The sequence below is a fragment of the Carlito syrichta genome, unplaced genomic scaffold, assembly GCF_000164805.1.
Source record: "Carlito syrichta isolate Samal-C Ts95f unplaced genomic scaffold, Tarsius_syrichta-2.0.1 Scaffold308865, whole genome shotgun sequence".
In the NCBI taxonomy this organism is placed as follows: Eukaryota; Metazoa; Chordata; class Mammalia; order Primates; family Tarsiidae; genus Carlito; species Carlito syrichta.
In genome coordinates, this window is record NW_007252961.1 from 345,355 (window position 1) to 359,778 (window position 14,424).

At 41.8% G+C, this 14,424-nt stretch overlaps 1 protein-coding gene across 1 annotated transcript in view; it reads right to left on the reverse strand.

Moving 5' to 3' along the window:
- Nucleotides 1-14,424, reverse strand: part of PARD3B (par-3 family cell polarity regulator beta) — a 442,984-nt gene that overhangs the window by 304,019 nt on the left and 124,541 nt on the right. Inside the window, exons 10-11 of the mRNA XM_008066237.2 lie at nt 5,486-5,656; nt 856-985 (exon numbers count right to left, since the gene is read on the reverse strand). Of these exons, the coding sequence (XP_008064428.2) occupies nt 856-985; nt 5,486-5,656 (301 nt within the window). The remainder of the gene's footprint in view (nt 1-855; nt 986-5,485; nt 5,657-14,424) is intronic.

Here is a 14,424-nt window from a genome sequence, read left to right on the forward strand (position 1 = left end):
GAGAAAACCTGGATTATTGATGTCTGATGTTGACTAGAAATGTGATCCATACAGTGATAATGAAAGTATGAGCTGGGCTTGGTGGCTCAGCCTGTAATCCCGCACCTTTGGGATTGCCTGAGCCTGCAGGTTCAAGACCCACCTGGGCAACTTGACAAGACCTCGTCTCTACAATAAATCAAAAATCAGTCGGGCGTGGTAGTGTGTGCCTGGAATTCTGGCTACTCGCAAGGCTGAGGCGGAAAGATTGCCGGAGCCCAGCAGGTCGAGGCTGCAGTGGCAGGGAGTGGCCACTGCACTCCAGTCTGAGCGACAGAGTGACACTCCAACTCAAAAAAAAAAAAAAAAGAAAGTATGTGGAGAGGCAATGGTAGGAGCATTCACCATCATGTGGTGGCTTCAAGTGATAGTCACCTGTTTACCACACTCATCTTGGAACCAAGCATACATCTGAATTGTGCTATGGCCATTCTGTGGTTCAATCCAAACCCATATATTGTCTAAGTTTAGAAGCTACTTACACTTCGAAACTTCCAGTATTAAAAAAGCTTGAAAAAGATAACAGTTTGACATCTTGCATTCTCCAGCCATGATTTGTTTTATACATAACCCTCCATGTTTGGGGCAGCAAGCGTGGAAACTGTCGCTCCAGCTGGGGTCTTTGCCAGGAATCTGCCTCGAGAGCTCTGAGTCAGTCCCCCCACCCCGCAGCGCTTAGGACTCATAGCAACAAAGTCTGCACTTAGTCTAATTAACTCCCCTTTGTTCCTTTTTCTTTCTTCTTTTTTTAAATAAAAAGGCACTTCTGCATCTTCTCACTCCATTTGCAGTGGGTGGAACTGGAGAGACTCTTACCTTTCTGTTTGTCTTGTGCGTGAGTGCCAAGCCGATGCAGTGTACCATTATCGTGTCTCCTGGAGGCGGGTTCAGCGTTTTGACAGTTCTCAAAGCCTGGCTTAGAAAATGCCCCACACTCTGCAGTTTCCTAAAGAAAGGAAAATAAAAATTACATTTGCTTTTTAAATACGTTCCAACCTGGCCAAATGAAGCAACACGAAAAAACGATCAGTTGATAAAGAATCTTTCAAGAGTCTATTCGCATAAGTCCTCAACTGTGGGAAATCAAAATGGCCCCATTGGTGAAAGCATCTCTGAGTCTAAAACAAAAAATAAAAAAGTACTGACAATGTGGTGCTAAGGATTAGGAGTGCTGATAGCCAACACAAAGGAGGATTAACTTTATTATTCCTTTCCCCCACTTACAACTGGCTTCTTTCAAATTTCCTTCCATCTGGGAGTACAGCTTGTGGCAGTGTCAACACAAGAATACAGTTCATGCCAAGGGTGTTTCTCTGCCAACCAGCTGGTTCCTCTCCCTCTCTGCGACTAAGTGCATATGCTCTAGGACAAGTCAGAACTCAAGCAAGTTTGCCATTGAAATGCCACGAGTGTGTCCCTCTGCATACATGAGGTCTTTTGGCCAGGAGCTAAACCCAACTGCTGTGACATTGCAGACAGCATTTCTCCGGAGGTTTTTGGGGTTTTTTTTCCCTCTTTTCTTTTTTTCTGTATTTCCTCTCCTATTTTGTTTTTTACAGTCTGCAAACAAATTCACAGTTTCCTTAAAACTGCTATATCCAGAATAACACCCCATAAGCCATCTTCCACAGGTGCTGAAGAGGAACAGGAGGGGTCGACTTGGGAGAGCTCTTGCTATTTTTTTAAGAGGACCACGGCACAGGGAACTGGGGTTTGCTCCTGCTCATATTACTTGTCTCCCTAACAGACTTAGAGGAAGTAAATGATTTGGAAGCCATCTCATGGCTGCTCCCTTGACCATTTGTGAGAAAAACGCACCACAGACAGGAACACAGATCTGATGCCCAAAGCTCTTTCCTTCTGAGGAAACTATTTGACCAAACCAATGCATTTGATTTAGATTTTCCTATTTAGTTGCACAAATTCAGTGTCTATCTAGTTAAACAAAATATTTGAAACACACAATTTATGCATCTTTAATAATTAAACTGCTGTCAGCAGTTGAAAGACTGTCAACTTTCTGTGGAGGCTAGTGACACTCTTCCCACCTGGTGTGCTCCCTTCTCTCAACCTGCTGGCCAAACTGAGCCTGGGATAGGAGGCAGGCTCAGCCTCCACTAAGTGGGAATTCCAGCAGTGGGAGAGGGAAGACTTGCCTTGCACAGACCTGTGCTTTGATTGAACAATAACAACAACAGTTTTTTTTTCTGCTTTCCCAGCTCTTTGATAAATGACACAATCGATATCCAAACAACTGATCGGTTACCAGCCTAATTAAAGTATTCAGCCTGCAAAACAGAGTTGTCGTGGGGACCTCCATTAGTGTCCCAGCCAATAAAAAATATAATGGATTTTTAAACATATTCTGCCTCTCCTACGATGAGCCGGTAGCAGGGAGGGAAATGTTTTGGGGAAGGGAAAAACAAAATCAGGTCATAACCCATTTTTTTTGGTTAATACCACGTCTCTAGTCTCAAATAGAATTACAATTGAACCTCAAGCTCATCCTTGGAAAAATATGTTTCTGTTTAAAATGATTTTGATTCAATCAAGGGCTCATTATGTATTCTTCACGAGGTCCTCATCAAAACTGTTTACATATCTTGTACATCTGGGTAATGTGGGAAAAAACCCCAACAACTATATATTTTGACTTTTCTTAAGTAGCTTCTTCAAATTTTTTAATATCAATATAATGCTCAAGCAACCATTTTGATATTCTTGCCAAATCTGACTAATTGATTTGCCTGAAAGTATCAACAGAGCTGAGACCTTTTTCTAGGTTATGAATGCTTTTCTATTGTACCAGAGGGTGATCGCTGCTCCACAGGAGAATACACCCAAAACATGAGCACGCAACATATGCTCTGACACAGAGAAACTTAGATTTGGGATCCCAAATAGCTGCAACTTTTTTTTTCAATTTAATGGAGATAAGCTGTACATTAGAGTGCAGGAAATCATGCTGTTTAATCTTTATGAGTACCACAGAGAATCTCACGAGCTGAGAGTCAAAGGCCTGCTCGTTCCCCATGGAAAGTGTGTAAATATTAGGGAAACTAAAAATGGTTCTTGTTTAAATGTCCTCATAAAAACTGCTTTTTGCCCCAGTTCTTATTCCTGATCATGTCCCTGGTGATCTATCCATATTAACAAGGTACTTTGGGGGATGGGCAGCCAACTGGAAGTTTAGTTCTTTCTTCTGATGGAATAATGTCAATCCACTCCAGAGTGCAAGAATTAAAATGAAAGTATCTACAGTAAAGGGGAATATGAATGGTCAAGCAGACCAGCTCTATGAGCCAAAATATACAGTACCCACCGGCTAGGAACACACAGATTTTAGAGCAAGATGGGAAATGTGGGAAGATGAGGCATAGGGTCAGAGCTAACTCTTCTAGCTCATTTATTTTCTTTGTGTAACTTTTGCTCATTTATTTTCTTTGTGTAACTTTTGCTGTTGCACAGATATGGCATGCTCTGGCAGTGTCTTCCACACTTTCTCTCAGTTGATGTGTCTTTGTTAAAGAAATCTTTTGGGGAATCTAACAGGCAGAAGGGAAGACTCAGGTGCTCACAGGTCATCCTTCCAACTCTCTCCAATAAGCAAACTCCATGGAGTCCCAGGGCTCTAGAGCAAGAACCAAATTCAAGCAGGCAGGGCCCAGTTGCCCAGGGTAGGAAGCAGCAGATAAGGGTGTCATAGCTATGTGCATAAGGGAAGTCACTAAATATTCATGGAAGACTCTGTCGCTTAAGCAGACGCAGATGTAGAAAACAAGTTCATTCATTATATTTAGTCTCCAGTAATTGGCCAATTTACATTTACTTAACATCTATGAGGTTATGTTATATACAGAAGAGTTTAAAAGGTATGCTTGCAACTTTCTGATAGCCGATAGTATAAGATATAGTTTCTAACTTTACTACTCAAGTTCACTCTCTCAGATGAAATAGGTCTCAGATGCAATGTTATCACCCATCCAACAATATTTATTAAGTGTCTACCGTATGTTGGGAGATGATGATCCATAAAGGGATAAAACACACAATAAGCTGGGTGCAGTGGTTCATGCCTGTAATTCCAGAACTTTGGGAGGTCAAAGTAGGAGTATTGTTTGAGCTTAGGACTTTGAGACCAGCCTGGGAAACACAGCAAGACTTCTCTAGAAAAAATAGAAAAATTAACTAGGTGTGGTGGTGCACACCTATAGTCATAACTACTTGGGAGTCTGAGGCAGAAAGATCTCCTGAGTCCAGCAGGTCAAGACTGTAGTGAGCTGTGATCATGCCACTGCACTCTAGCCTGGGCAACAGAGTAAGACCTTCACTAAAAAATAAACAACAACAACAAAACCCCACATATATACATGCACACAGTACCTGCCATCTAAGAATACTGAGCATGACTTCCTATAAAGTTACACAGCTATGAATGGCAACCCTAGGATTATAACCCAAGCAATTCAACTCCAGAACCCAAGCATTTAACTAGAATGAATCTCACTACTGACCACTCTTGTTTAACTTTTCATTTAAGTTTAAGTTGAACTTATTATTAAACCTAATATTTTATATGAGTGTTTTTAATAGTACTCCATTTTCTCTTTGCATATTATTGTAGTACATAAACATAATTTGGCTTTGGAAAATATCCTGGTATGAAAACATGTGATTTGCTGATGTTTTTCTTAACTTTTAGTACTATTATCTTTTTCTTCTTATCTTTTCTAAAATAATTTTTAGGAACATTTCATAGTTATTCTTCATATATAAAACAAAATGTTTTAGAATATTTTATATGTATTATTTATGTGTAAGTGAAATGTTTAGGAATATTAGCATTCAAGAATATGCTAAGCTTATATTTCATGTGTAAGTAAAAAATATTCCTGACATTTAAAAAAATCCATAAAGATATCATAATAAAGCATTTAAAAAATAAGACTTCCATTTGTTTAATAACATGAGCAAGCAGCTCGCTTAATAAATCAAATTTTAAATTAGTTAAGTCTCAGGTTCATGTTATTTATGTGCAGATTATGGGGAAGAACACAGAAAACTACCTGAATGATAATGACCTTCATGTTAAACACTGTCCACATCTGATAGGTCCTAAGGCACAGACATTGCTGGACTATCAGCTAAAAAGCATGGAAAGTTGTTTACGAGTAAGTACAGAGCTCTTGGAAGTTCTGGGGGGGAAAGCTAGAAAATATGTGCCTGTTCATTTGACAAATGACTTATTCTATAAGCACATGTTTATCCTTTCTCATTACCTAAAATATACAATCACCTGCCCTCCACATAAATCCATCCAGGTCCTCCTGGGCACCCTTCCCCATTGGGAGAACCAGCATGAATCTTGCTTCCACCCTAGCAAGAGAAGTGTGCACATCTTGGTGGCCACTGGACAATCTGTTGAGGAAGTTCAAGATGGCCTCACCTCTGCTGGTCTCTCGGGCCTCCGCAGAATCACCAGCTGGATCATCCCGCGTATGTTTCCTTCCATGGACATCGACCGCCTGAGTGTTTCCATAGCTTCGTGGTTGGACTTTCCCAAAAGTGATTCCCCATTCACAGCAATCAGCTGGTCATTTGTTCGCAGACGGCCATCCTACAGTAGAGGAAAGAAAGCCAGCATTGAATAGAAGACAGCACAGTTATGACGTGTAGCTGTGTCAAAGAAAAGTTCAAGTTCAAAATGAAAAAGAAAAAAATTCAGCTGTTGGGGTGATTTATTTGCCATGGCAGTAAGAGGTTCTGGAGTTTATCAAATGGTCACAAATACCAACGATAATGGATTGTGTGAAAGTATTTTCCAGAAACCTTAGCATCCTGAGCTGTAATCATTTAGACATGTGTCTGATGCCTTTTCCCTAACCCTAGGGCAGGCATGCTCATCCAGCCAATTCCACCACGTGCTCCGGCAGGTGTATTGCTGACTCATGGAAAGGGGTTCTGGAAACGAAAGGAGGTGGTCACAGCTCTTGAAATGAGGGTCTGCATTTCCAGGCACAGAGAGACATCATGCTTAAACTCCATGTGCTCGACAGAAGTGGCATGTCTCCTAGACAGCGTTGCTAGTTTCACTGAACAGTGCTAAAAAAAATCCTCATATAATTTTCTCAATTGGAACCACAAAGCTGAGCCAGGAGGGAGACATTTCCTTTAGTTAAGCCTCTTAAACATACCCCCAATTCTAGTACATTAGCAAACTCAGGCCCCACCATGTGATGCTCTGTGCCACTTCAGGACTCCACAAGGAGTCCCCACAGTAGGAAGGACCTTACCAGATCTGGTCCCACAACTTTAGACTTCTCAGCATTCATAACTGTAAAAAATAAATTCCTTTCCTATATATAAATATAAAATAATTGCAAAGCGACTAGTCTGCTGGTCTGCCGAGGAACAAGGAGGTATTCAAGAAAGGACCCATGTACCCTGATGATTTCTGGCAGAAGAGATTGACAGAGGGAACTATCAAACTTTCCTCAGAGGCTCCAACTGATGAGGACACTGATCCAGCATCTTTAGGATGAAGCACGTCTCATCACAAAGCACAAAGTACCTCATGTGTAGATGGGCAGTCCAGACTCCAATCTCTCTAGGCCCTAGCCGTCTTTGGTCAAGAGTCCCACACAAGCTGAGGTCCATAGCAGCAGCTGACACATAGCTCCCACAGGGAAGTCAGAAGGAAAGATGCTTGAAACCTAGATAGGCAGATTGAGGCGTGGTCTGGATCTGCCCTATACTTGGGTGGATAGCTCTTGCTATGAGGCACAGACACAATTAGGAATGTTATGTGCTGCTGCTAATAACAGTAGGTAGCCAGGCACGGTGGCTTGTGCCTATAATTCCAGCACTTCGGGAGGTCAAGGTGGAAAGACTGCTCAAGCCCAGGAGTTCAGAACAGCCTGAGCAACATAGCAAGACTTCATCTCTACAAAAAAATCAAAAAATTAGCCAGGCGTGGTGGCATATGCCTATGGTATCAGCTACTCAGGAAGCTGAGGCAGAGGATTGCCTGAGTCATAGAGGTAGAGGCTGTGGTGAGCCATGATCATGCCACTGCACTCCAGTCTGGGCAACAGAGCAAGACCTTGTCAAAAAAAAGTAGGTGTATATAACAGTTTATGTTTTCAGAATATTCTTCCTTAAGATATCTCAAGTGATTCTCACAGAACCCAAGAATTTAAGTAGATACACGTTTTCATAAACATTTTACAGAAAAAGAAACTGAGGTAAGGAAATGATGTAACTCGCTCCAGTTCACAAAAACCAGTCAAAGACTTCCATGTATCTTGGCTCTGGGGTTTTTCCACTACAATTCCCTTTGTTATTGGTCTCCAGGCTACAGTTGTGCAACACTAAAATAGGAAAAGTAAAATAGGAAAGTTCTCTTGGTAAGAAGTGTCTGGGACTCGGGGTCAAATAAACAGAATGAAATGCAAAGGAAAAAAGTTTCCTAAGAAATGAGATAAGCAGATACACAATGAACACAAGAAATCACCAGGCAGCTTGGGAGAGAAATCCAGTGAACAGGTTGGTGAACTTAGACCAGTGCCGTAGCAGATCGCAAGAAGAAGTCTCTCTGCTGACAGCAGAGAAGTGAGAGAGTGGTGAGGGCTGCTTACCACTCTCTCACTTGCAAGGGTACCACTCTTTCCTTGTAAGACAAATAATGGGTAATTTCATTTGTGGTAATGCCAGCAAGCACCATGTCGTCCTAACATCTAGAATATCATTACAGAACTTAGAGTTAGAAGGGTCCTCATAAATCATTTCACCCTGGTGAAGGGGTGCTGAACCCACAGGGGCCACCCAGAGGAAGCCATACAAGGAAGAAGATGGCTAGGCGTTGGGACCAAGAGAGAAGGGCATTAAACCAGAGGCACAACGGCTTCTGTGGGCTGCCCCAGAGTTAGGGTCCTCTCCTTCCTGCTGTTTCCCACTTCAGTTGATTTGACCCTAATTTGGAGCAAGTCTGGAAATGAGATTTATAGGAAAGGCCAGACAAGAAGGAAATCTCTTTGTTTCTGTTATTCAGTCGTGAGTGGGCCACATAGAGGAGTAAGATGAGGATGGCATACAATGGCATAAAACAAAAGCAAGCTTCACTCATTTGTCTTGGGAGTGGGATGCCATTGGACAGATGACCTTGTTCTCTTTGGTCATATAATGATGGGAGGAGAACTGCTGGACTGAATCTTGTTGCTAGAAGTCCTCATGGGAGGATCAGAGAGTGAGGTGTGGTTTTTAAAAAGGAGGAGGAAGCAGGAATTAGATTGAGGTCCTAGTGCTGGTGACAGGGGTGAGTCCTGGTGCTTGGATGCACAGTACTTGCCTCAGCAGGATGCCTCCTCCATTGAGGAAGAAGGAAGATAAAAACTGAAACACTCTGGGCACCTGGAGCTGGGGGGCATGAAATCTGAGTGAGATTCCACCTAGTGACCCCTTCTGAACCTTGTCCGTGGAGCACAAGGCAAGGTCAGAGGGAAGAAGCAGACCACAGATGAAGAGATCAGAAAAGAATGTTGCTCTATAAAATCTCTTAGCAGCCGTTAGCCACCAACTTTTATTTTCAGCTACACTGGAAATCTCAAGCATGCAGAATTCCATTGAAGTGGGGCAAGTTTACTGTAACCAAGTCCCAAACAAAAGGACAGGCCAGGTCACAGCAGGGCAGCTAGAATTTCTTCTCCAAGACATTCACATTCATCACAAGCCTCACCAGAGAGTTGTGGGAGTGATAAAAACCCACACACCCCAATCTCATGTGGCTTGGCTGGTCTGTCGCTATTGCTGTGTGCTCTTTCCTTGTAAGACAAATGATGGGTAATTTCATTTGTGGTGATGCCAGCAAGCACCATGTCGTCCTAACATCTAGAATATCATTACAGAACTTAGAGCTAGAAGGGTCCTCAAAGGTCATCTCACCCAGGCCCCTCCGCTTACAGATGAGTAATGTTTACAGACGCCCATTGAGGGGAAGAAGCCATTTATGGAACACCTGCTAAGAGAAGACACTGCCATGTATATTAGGACTTGCCTGACTAGCGAAGGTCAGAAGTGGGTCAGAACAGACATGTCCTGAATTATATGGCATCCCTTGGTCATGCCATCATTCTGTCTTCTACACAGATGACGATAACTAGTTCCTAAGGGGGTGATGCTTCAGGAAAAAAGACTCAAAACCAGAGGACAGTGTGCCACTGGCTATCCCCTGGAAGAGCACACTCTGAGACCCAGACACACGATAGAGGATATAGAGACAGGAAACTGCAGGAGGCTGGCTAAGCAGGGTGGAGGAGAAAGGAAAAGCTTTCCATCTACACAGCCACCCACCCATGTATGCATATCCACATATCTACCCATGACCTCAAATAAAGTCAGCTCAATGAAGAGTTCATTACTCAAACTCATCAAATAGCTCTCAAAGCTGTATATGTCTTTTTTGCTTTGGAATAATTAAAAACCAAGAAATTTGGGATTTTATGTGTTTTAAAAAATTAATATTATGTTCAAGTAAATACTTAGGTATGAGAATATTAGCTGTCAATTGACTTTACATGACTGAATTCAACTACCCAAGGATGTTACCTGGTGATTCTAGGACATTTATTTCATTACAATCTAGGTCACGTTCACATTTGTCACAGAAAGAAAAAAATTCCTTTCCTTCCTATCTTACTCCCATTAGTACCTTAAGGAAAAAGACCTCAATGATGCCCTTTCCAACTCTGGCACAGCCATAACCATCCTCGAGCTAGCAAGGAGTAAAGAAAATTCCCAGAGAGAAGGAAAAATATTAAAAAGAGAAAGGAGAACAGAGGAAAGACAAAAAATAACTTCCTCAGGGCACTTTAGGACAAACAAAAACTGGTAGGAGGCTAAGTCTCTGAGTCCCAGCCTGACTCCAAGCCTCACAAGCCCTACCTGGTTATATTGCAGTGGGACACACTGTGGACTAGAAGACAAGATCTTTGAGTATCACATTTCTCTTTTCCTGAGCACCTAACAGAGGCTAGTCTTTGCAAATCTTCTGTGTATTTTATTTATTCCTCTCTACAACCATCTTGTGACATAAATATTATTCGCTACTATTTAAGAGATGTAGCCAGCATGGTGGCCCATGTCTGTAATCCCAGCACTCTGGGAGGCCTGGTGAGAGAATTGCTTGAGGACAGGAGTTCAAGACCAGCCTGAACAACATAGTGAGACCTTGTCACTACAAAATATCAAAAAATTAGCTTGGTGTGGTGGTGAGCATCTACAGTCCAGCACTTTGGGAAGCCGAGGCAGAAGGATCACTGAGCCCAGGAGCTCAAGACCAGCCTGGGCAATGCAAACTCTACAAAAAATTAAAACAAAAACAAAAACAAAAACAAAACAGGCATGGTGGTACATTCCTGTAGTCCCAGCTACTAGGGAGGCTGAGGCGGAAAGATCACCCAAAGCCCAGGAGTTGAGGCTGTGGTGAGCCATGATCATGCCATTACACTCCAGTCTGGGCAACAAAGTGAGACACTGATTCAAAAATAAATAAACAAATAAAAAAGAGACGTAAGGATGGAGACTCAGAAATGAGGTGACTTGTCAAAGGTACAGGAATGGCCAGGCCTCCTTGTCTAAGTCACAGGCATGTTTTCATTATACTATGCTGCTTCTAAAATCAGTGTTCCAGAGTTTACTAAAGACATTATAATCATCAATGACAAATAACTTTTTAATGCATTTCTACTGTGTGTAGTCACTGTATTACACCCTTTACATTTACACAATCTACTCCTTCTAGAAACACTATACACATGAGACTACTGGTCCCATTTTATGAAACAATAAATTGAGGCTCAGAGAAGTTAAATGAATTGTTACAAGTCACATTCCTAAAAGCAGGTTTGAATAGGTCTGGGTCACTGAGGAGTCCACTTTTTCAACCACTTTGCCAGTGATTTTTAACCGTTATGGGCAGTTAGACTCCTTTGAGAATCTAATGAAAGCCACAGATCCTCATTTCTTATAAACAAATATTGGCATCAGGGTTTTCCTACAATTGAGTATTTGAGCCAGATCCTTCTCTGTAGTGAGGGGCCATTGTGTAGGTTGTAAAATACCTTACACGCCCTCTAAAGCAAATCTATGATTCCTGGGGCTCAGGGGACTTGTAGTTCAGCCCCTGTGGCATTCAGTTAATCTGTCTCTCTTGACCAATTGTTTTGCAGGCCCCCTTCATCTCTGGAGTTCTAATGAACATAGAGAGCAAGGCAAAGAATGACCCCTGCACCACTGAGAGCATGAGAAAGAGGGCAGCTCTCCAGGTGCACCCGGTTTTGGGCCCAGCCAGTCCACATGAGTCCTGGGTGTTGAGAGGATGAATCATGACCAGGTGTTGGCTCCTACCTCCACGTGCTTCTAACGGAGTCCTTGGCAAGGTCTCCTGGGACATTATCAACACCCAGAGGCCAAAGCCCAAAATTTGAATTCAGACCACAAAGCAGACTCTCCTTGGAGCCGAGAGGGATCCTAGGCAAAATGGCTACTGATGGAGGGAAAGAATTATCCTCAACAAATCCTTCCCAGGACCCTAAAATTACTCCATGACAACATCTGCCTATTGTATTTTTTGAAAAAACAAACCAAAACAACAACAACAAAAACTCTTCAACCTAGGAAAGAACTTTGTATTCCATATTGAAATCATTTAACTTCATTTAAAAATTATAGAAATAAGGCCAGGCATAGTGGCTCACACCTACAATCCCAGCACTTTGTGAGGCCAAGGCGGGAGGATTGCTTGAGCCCAGGAGTTCAAGACCAGCCTGGGCAATATAGTAAGATCTTGTGTCTACAAAAAAATTAAAAAATTAGCTGGGTGTGGTAGCACACAGCTTTAGTTCCAGCTACTCAGGAGGCTGAGATGGGAGGATCACCTGAGTCCAAGAGGTCAAGACTGAGGTGAGCTATGACTGTGCCACTGTACTCTAGTATGGATGACAGAGTGAGACTCTGACTCAATAATAATAATAATAATAATAAATACCAATGAGACAAGAATGAATCAAGATTTTTAAAGTACAGTTTTTAAAATGAAAAAGTGAGTCTATGTTTTATATCATTGCAGCAATGTAAAGAGGGCCATGTAAGAGCTCTGTTTCCTAGGGACAGCCTGCCACCATGCCTTGGTCTCATTCTCCCTTCTGTCCACAATGTCCTCTGCATTCCTGCCCACCTGAAGCTCATCTACTTCCCTTCCAAGTGAGGCTCAGAGACTGAGTCTTTCATAGTTCCCTCCCCAGACAGAACCGACTGCTTCAACATCTCAGCACCCACGGTATTCCCCACTGTGTCAACCATAGCCCTTGCCACGTGAACGTTGTTCCTGTACTTAATCAAGTCCTAGATTTCGGAACAGGGGATGTTAAGTGTCCCATGTCTGGTCTATGGCATGCTGTTGCCTAACTTCCTCTAGATGCTCAAGAAATACTTTCTAAATTGAGTCAGTCAGGTGCTTGGGATCTGGTGTAAGTTTCACTTACAAACCATGACCGTGAGAGCTCAGGAAACCAGGCTAGCTTGGATCTGCCAGCACTTGCTCAGAGAAGCTTTAGAATTCTAAACGTGAGGCTCGATCACTTTCTGAATACTGGCCCTGTTGTTCCTTGTTCAGCTATTGTAAAACTTTAAGTGTATTTATCTAACTCACTTATTGTCTGAAGAGCCTCATTCCCTTCTATAGAGAAAACCAGTTCCTGGCAGCATATCATCGGTGTCAAAGGAAGATTTTCTTTTCTTTTTTTTTTTTTTTGAGTTGGAGTCTCACTCTGTCACCCAGACTGGAGTGCAGTGGCCGCTCCCGGCCACCGCAGCCTCAACCTGCTGGGCTCTGGCGATCCTTCCGCCTCAGCCTTCCAAGTAGCTGGAACTATAGGCGTGTGCTACCACGCCCGGTTGATTTTTGATTTATTGTAGAGATGAGGTCTCGAACCCGCGGGCTCAGGCAATCCACTCACCTCAGCCTCCCAAAGGCGCGGGATTACAGGCTGAGCCACTGAGCCCGGCGATTTTCTTTTCTTTTTTGATATAACTGAAGGATGTTTCCTATAGCATCAGGACAGATATAAACCCTTCTTATACGATGCTTTCAAAACATATTATAAACCTTCTCATTTTAAACTCCTTCTGGAAAAATATGGGCATATACATAAACAAATACATTGCAATTTATGGTCTTTTCTATAGGCACCCTAACTCTTATAGCATCCTCAGCAAGAAAGTTTGAGAAGTCCTGACTTAGACTCAGCAGAAATGATCTTGGGTCTGCCACGCAGCAATACCATCCCTTGCTTGTTTTACTGCTTTTTTGTTTCCTGCCATTTCAGTTTCCTCTCTATTCCTTCCCCACTCCTTCCTGATTTTCTGCTCTTAGTTTACTTTGGCCTAGAAAACCAGACTTCAAAAAGCTTGTTAAGGCAAATGTATGATATATGATTTAGGGAGATTCTGAATGTCTAGTCAGACTAGAATCTCAGAGCCTTTTCAACTTATTCAACTTATCATCTTATTGATTAACTTGTTTGATTTTTATGCACCATGCATTTGCTTGTGCTAAGGTTGCTTCAAATCAGATACTAGGAAAAATAGTGCTAGCCAACTCTGAGTGCTAGCACCAAACTCTGACCACAGGATGAACATCTGCACATGCACACACATATGTCCTGAGAGTGCCCACAGTGGAAATAAACATAGCTATTCAGGGGAAAGTACTATTTTCAGCATCAATGGCATGTTATGTCAACCTTTGTAGATTATAATTTCCTTCTGATTAGGACTAACAACTCTTATATTTTTTCAAGCTCTCTGAGACAATTACAGAGTCCAAAATACACATCAAAATAATGTAGCATTCCAAAATCTTATTTAGCATACTATGCACATAAATGTATTTCTTATTTGCATTTCCATTCATGAAATAGAAATGCAAAAGTAATAAAGATTGGGAAAAAATGATTAATATTGGGTATTGTGGGATTTTTTTTTTTTTTTAAAGATGGGATCTTACTCTGTTGCCCAGGCTGGAGTATAGTAATTATAACCTCAAATTCTTGGGGTCAAGTGATCCTCCCACCTTAGCCTTCTGAACAACTTAGACTACAGGCATGTGTCACCAGAGCTAACTGTTGTGAAATTAAAAGTAATGTTATATTACATTTTTATAAAGTAGCTACTACTGTTAAAAATTCATAAATGATCAACTTATGTAAATGAACATACACTAACATTTTTAGCTTTTTTTAAAAAAGGAAATGAGTTTAAAAAGTATTTTTCCTATGTTTAAGTTAGTAATTTCCTTTTCTAGCATGAAATTCCTATTGGGTATGACGT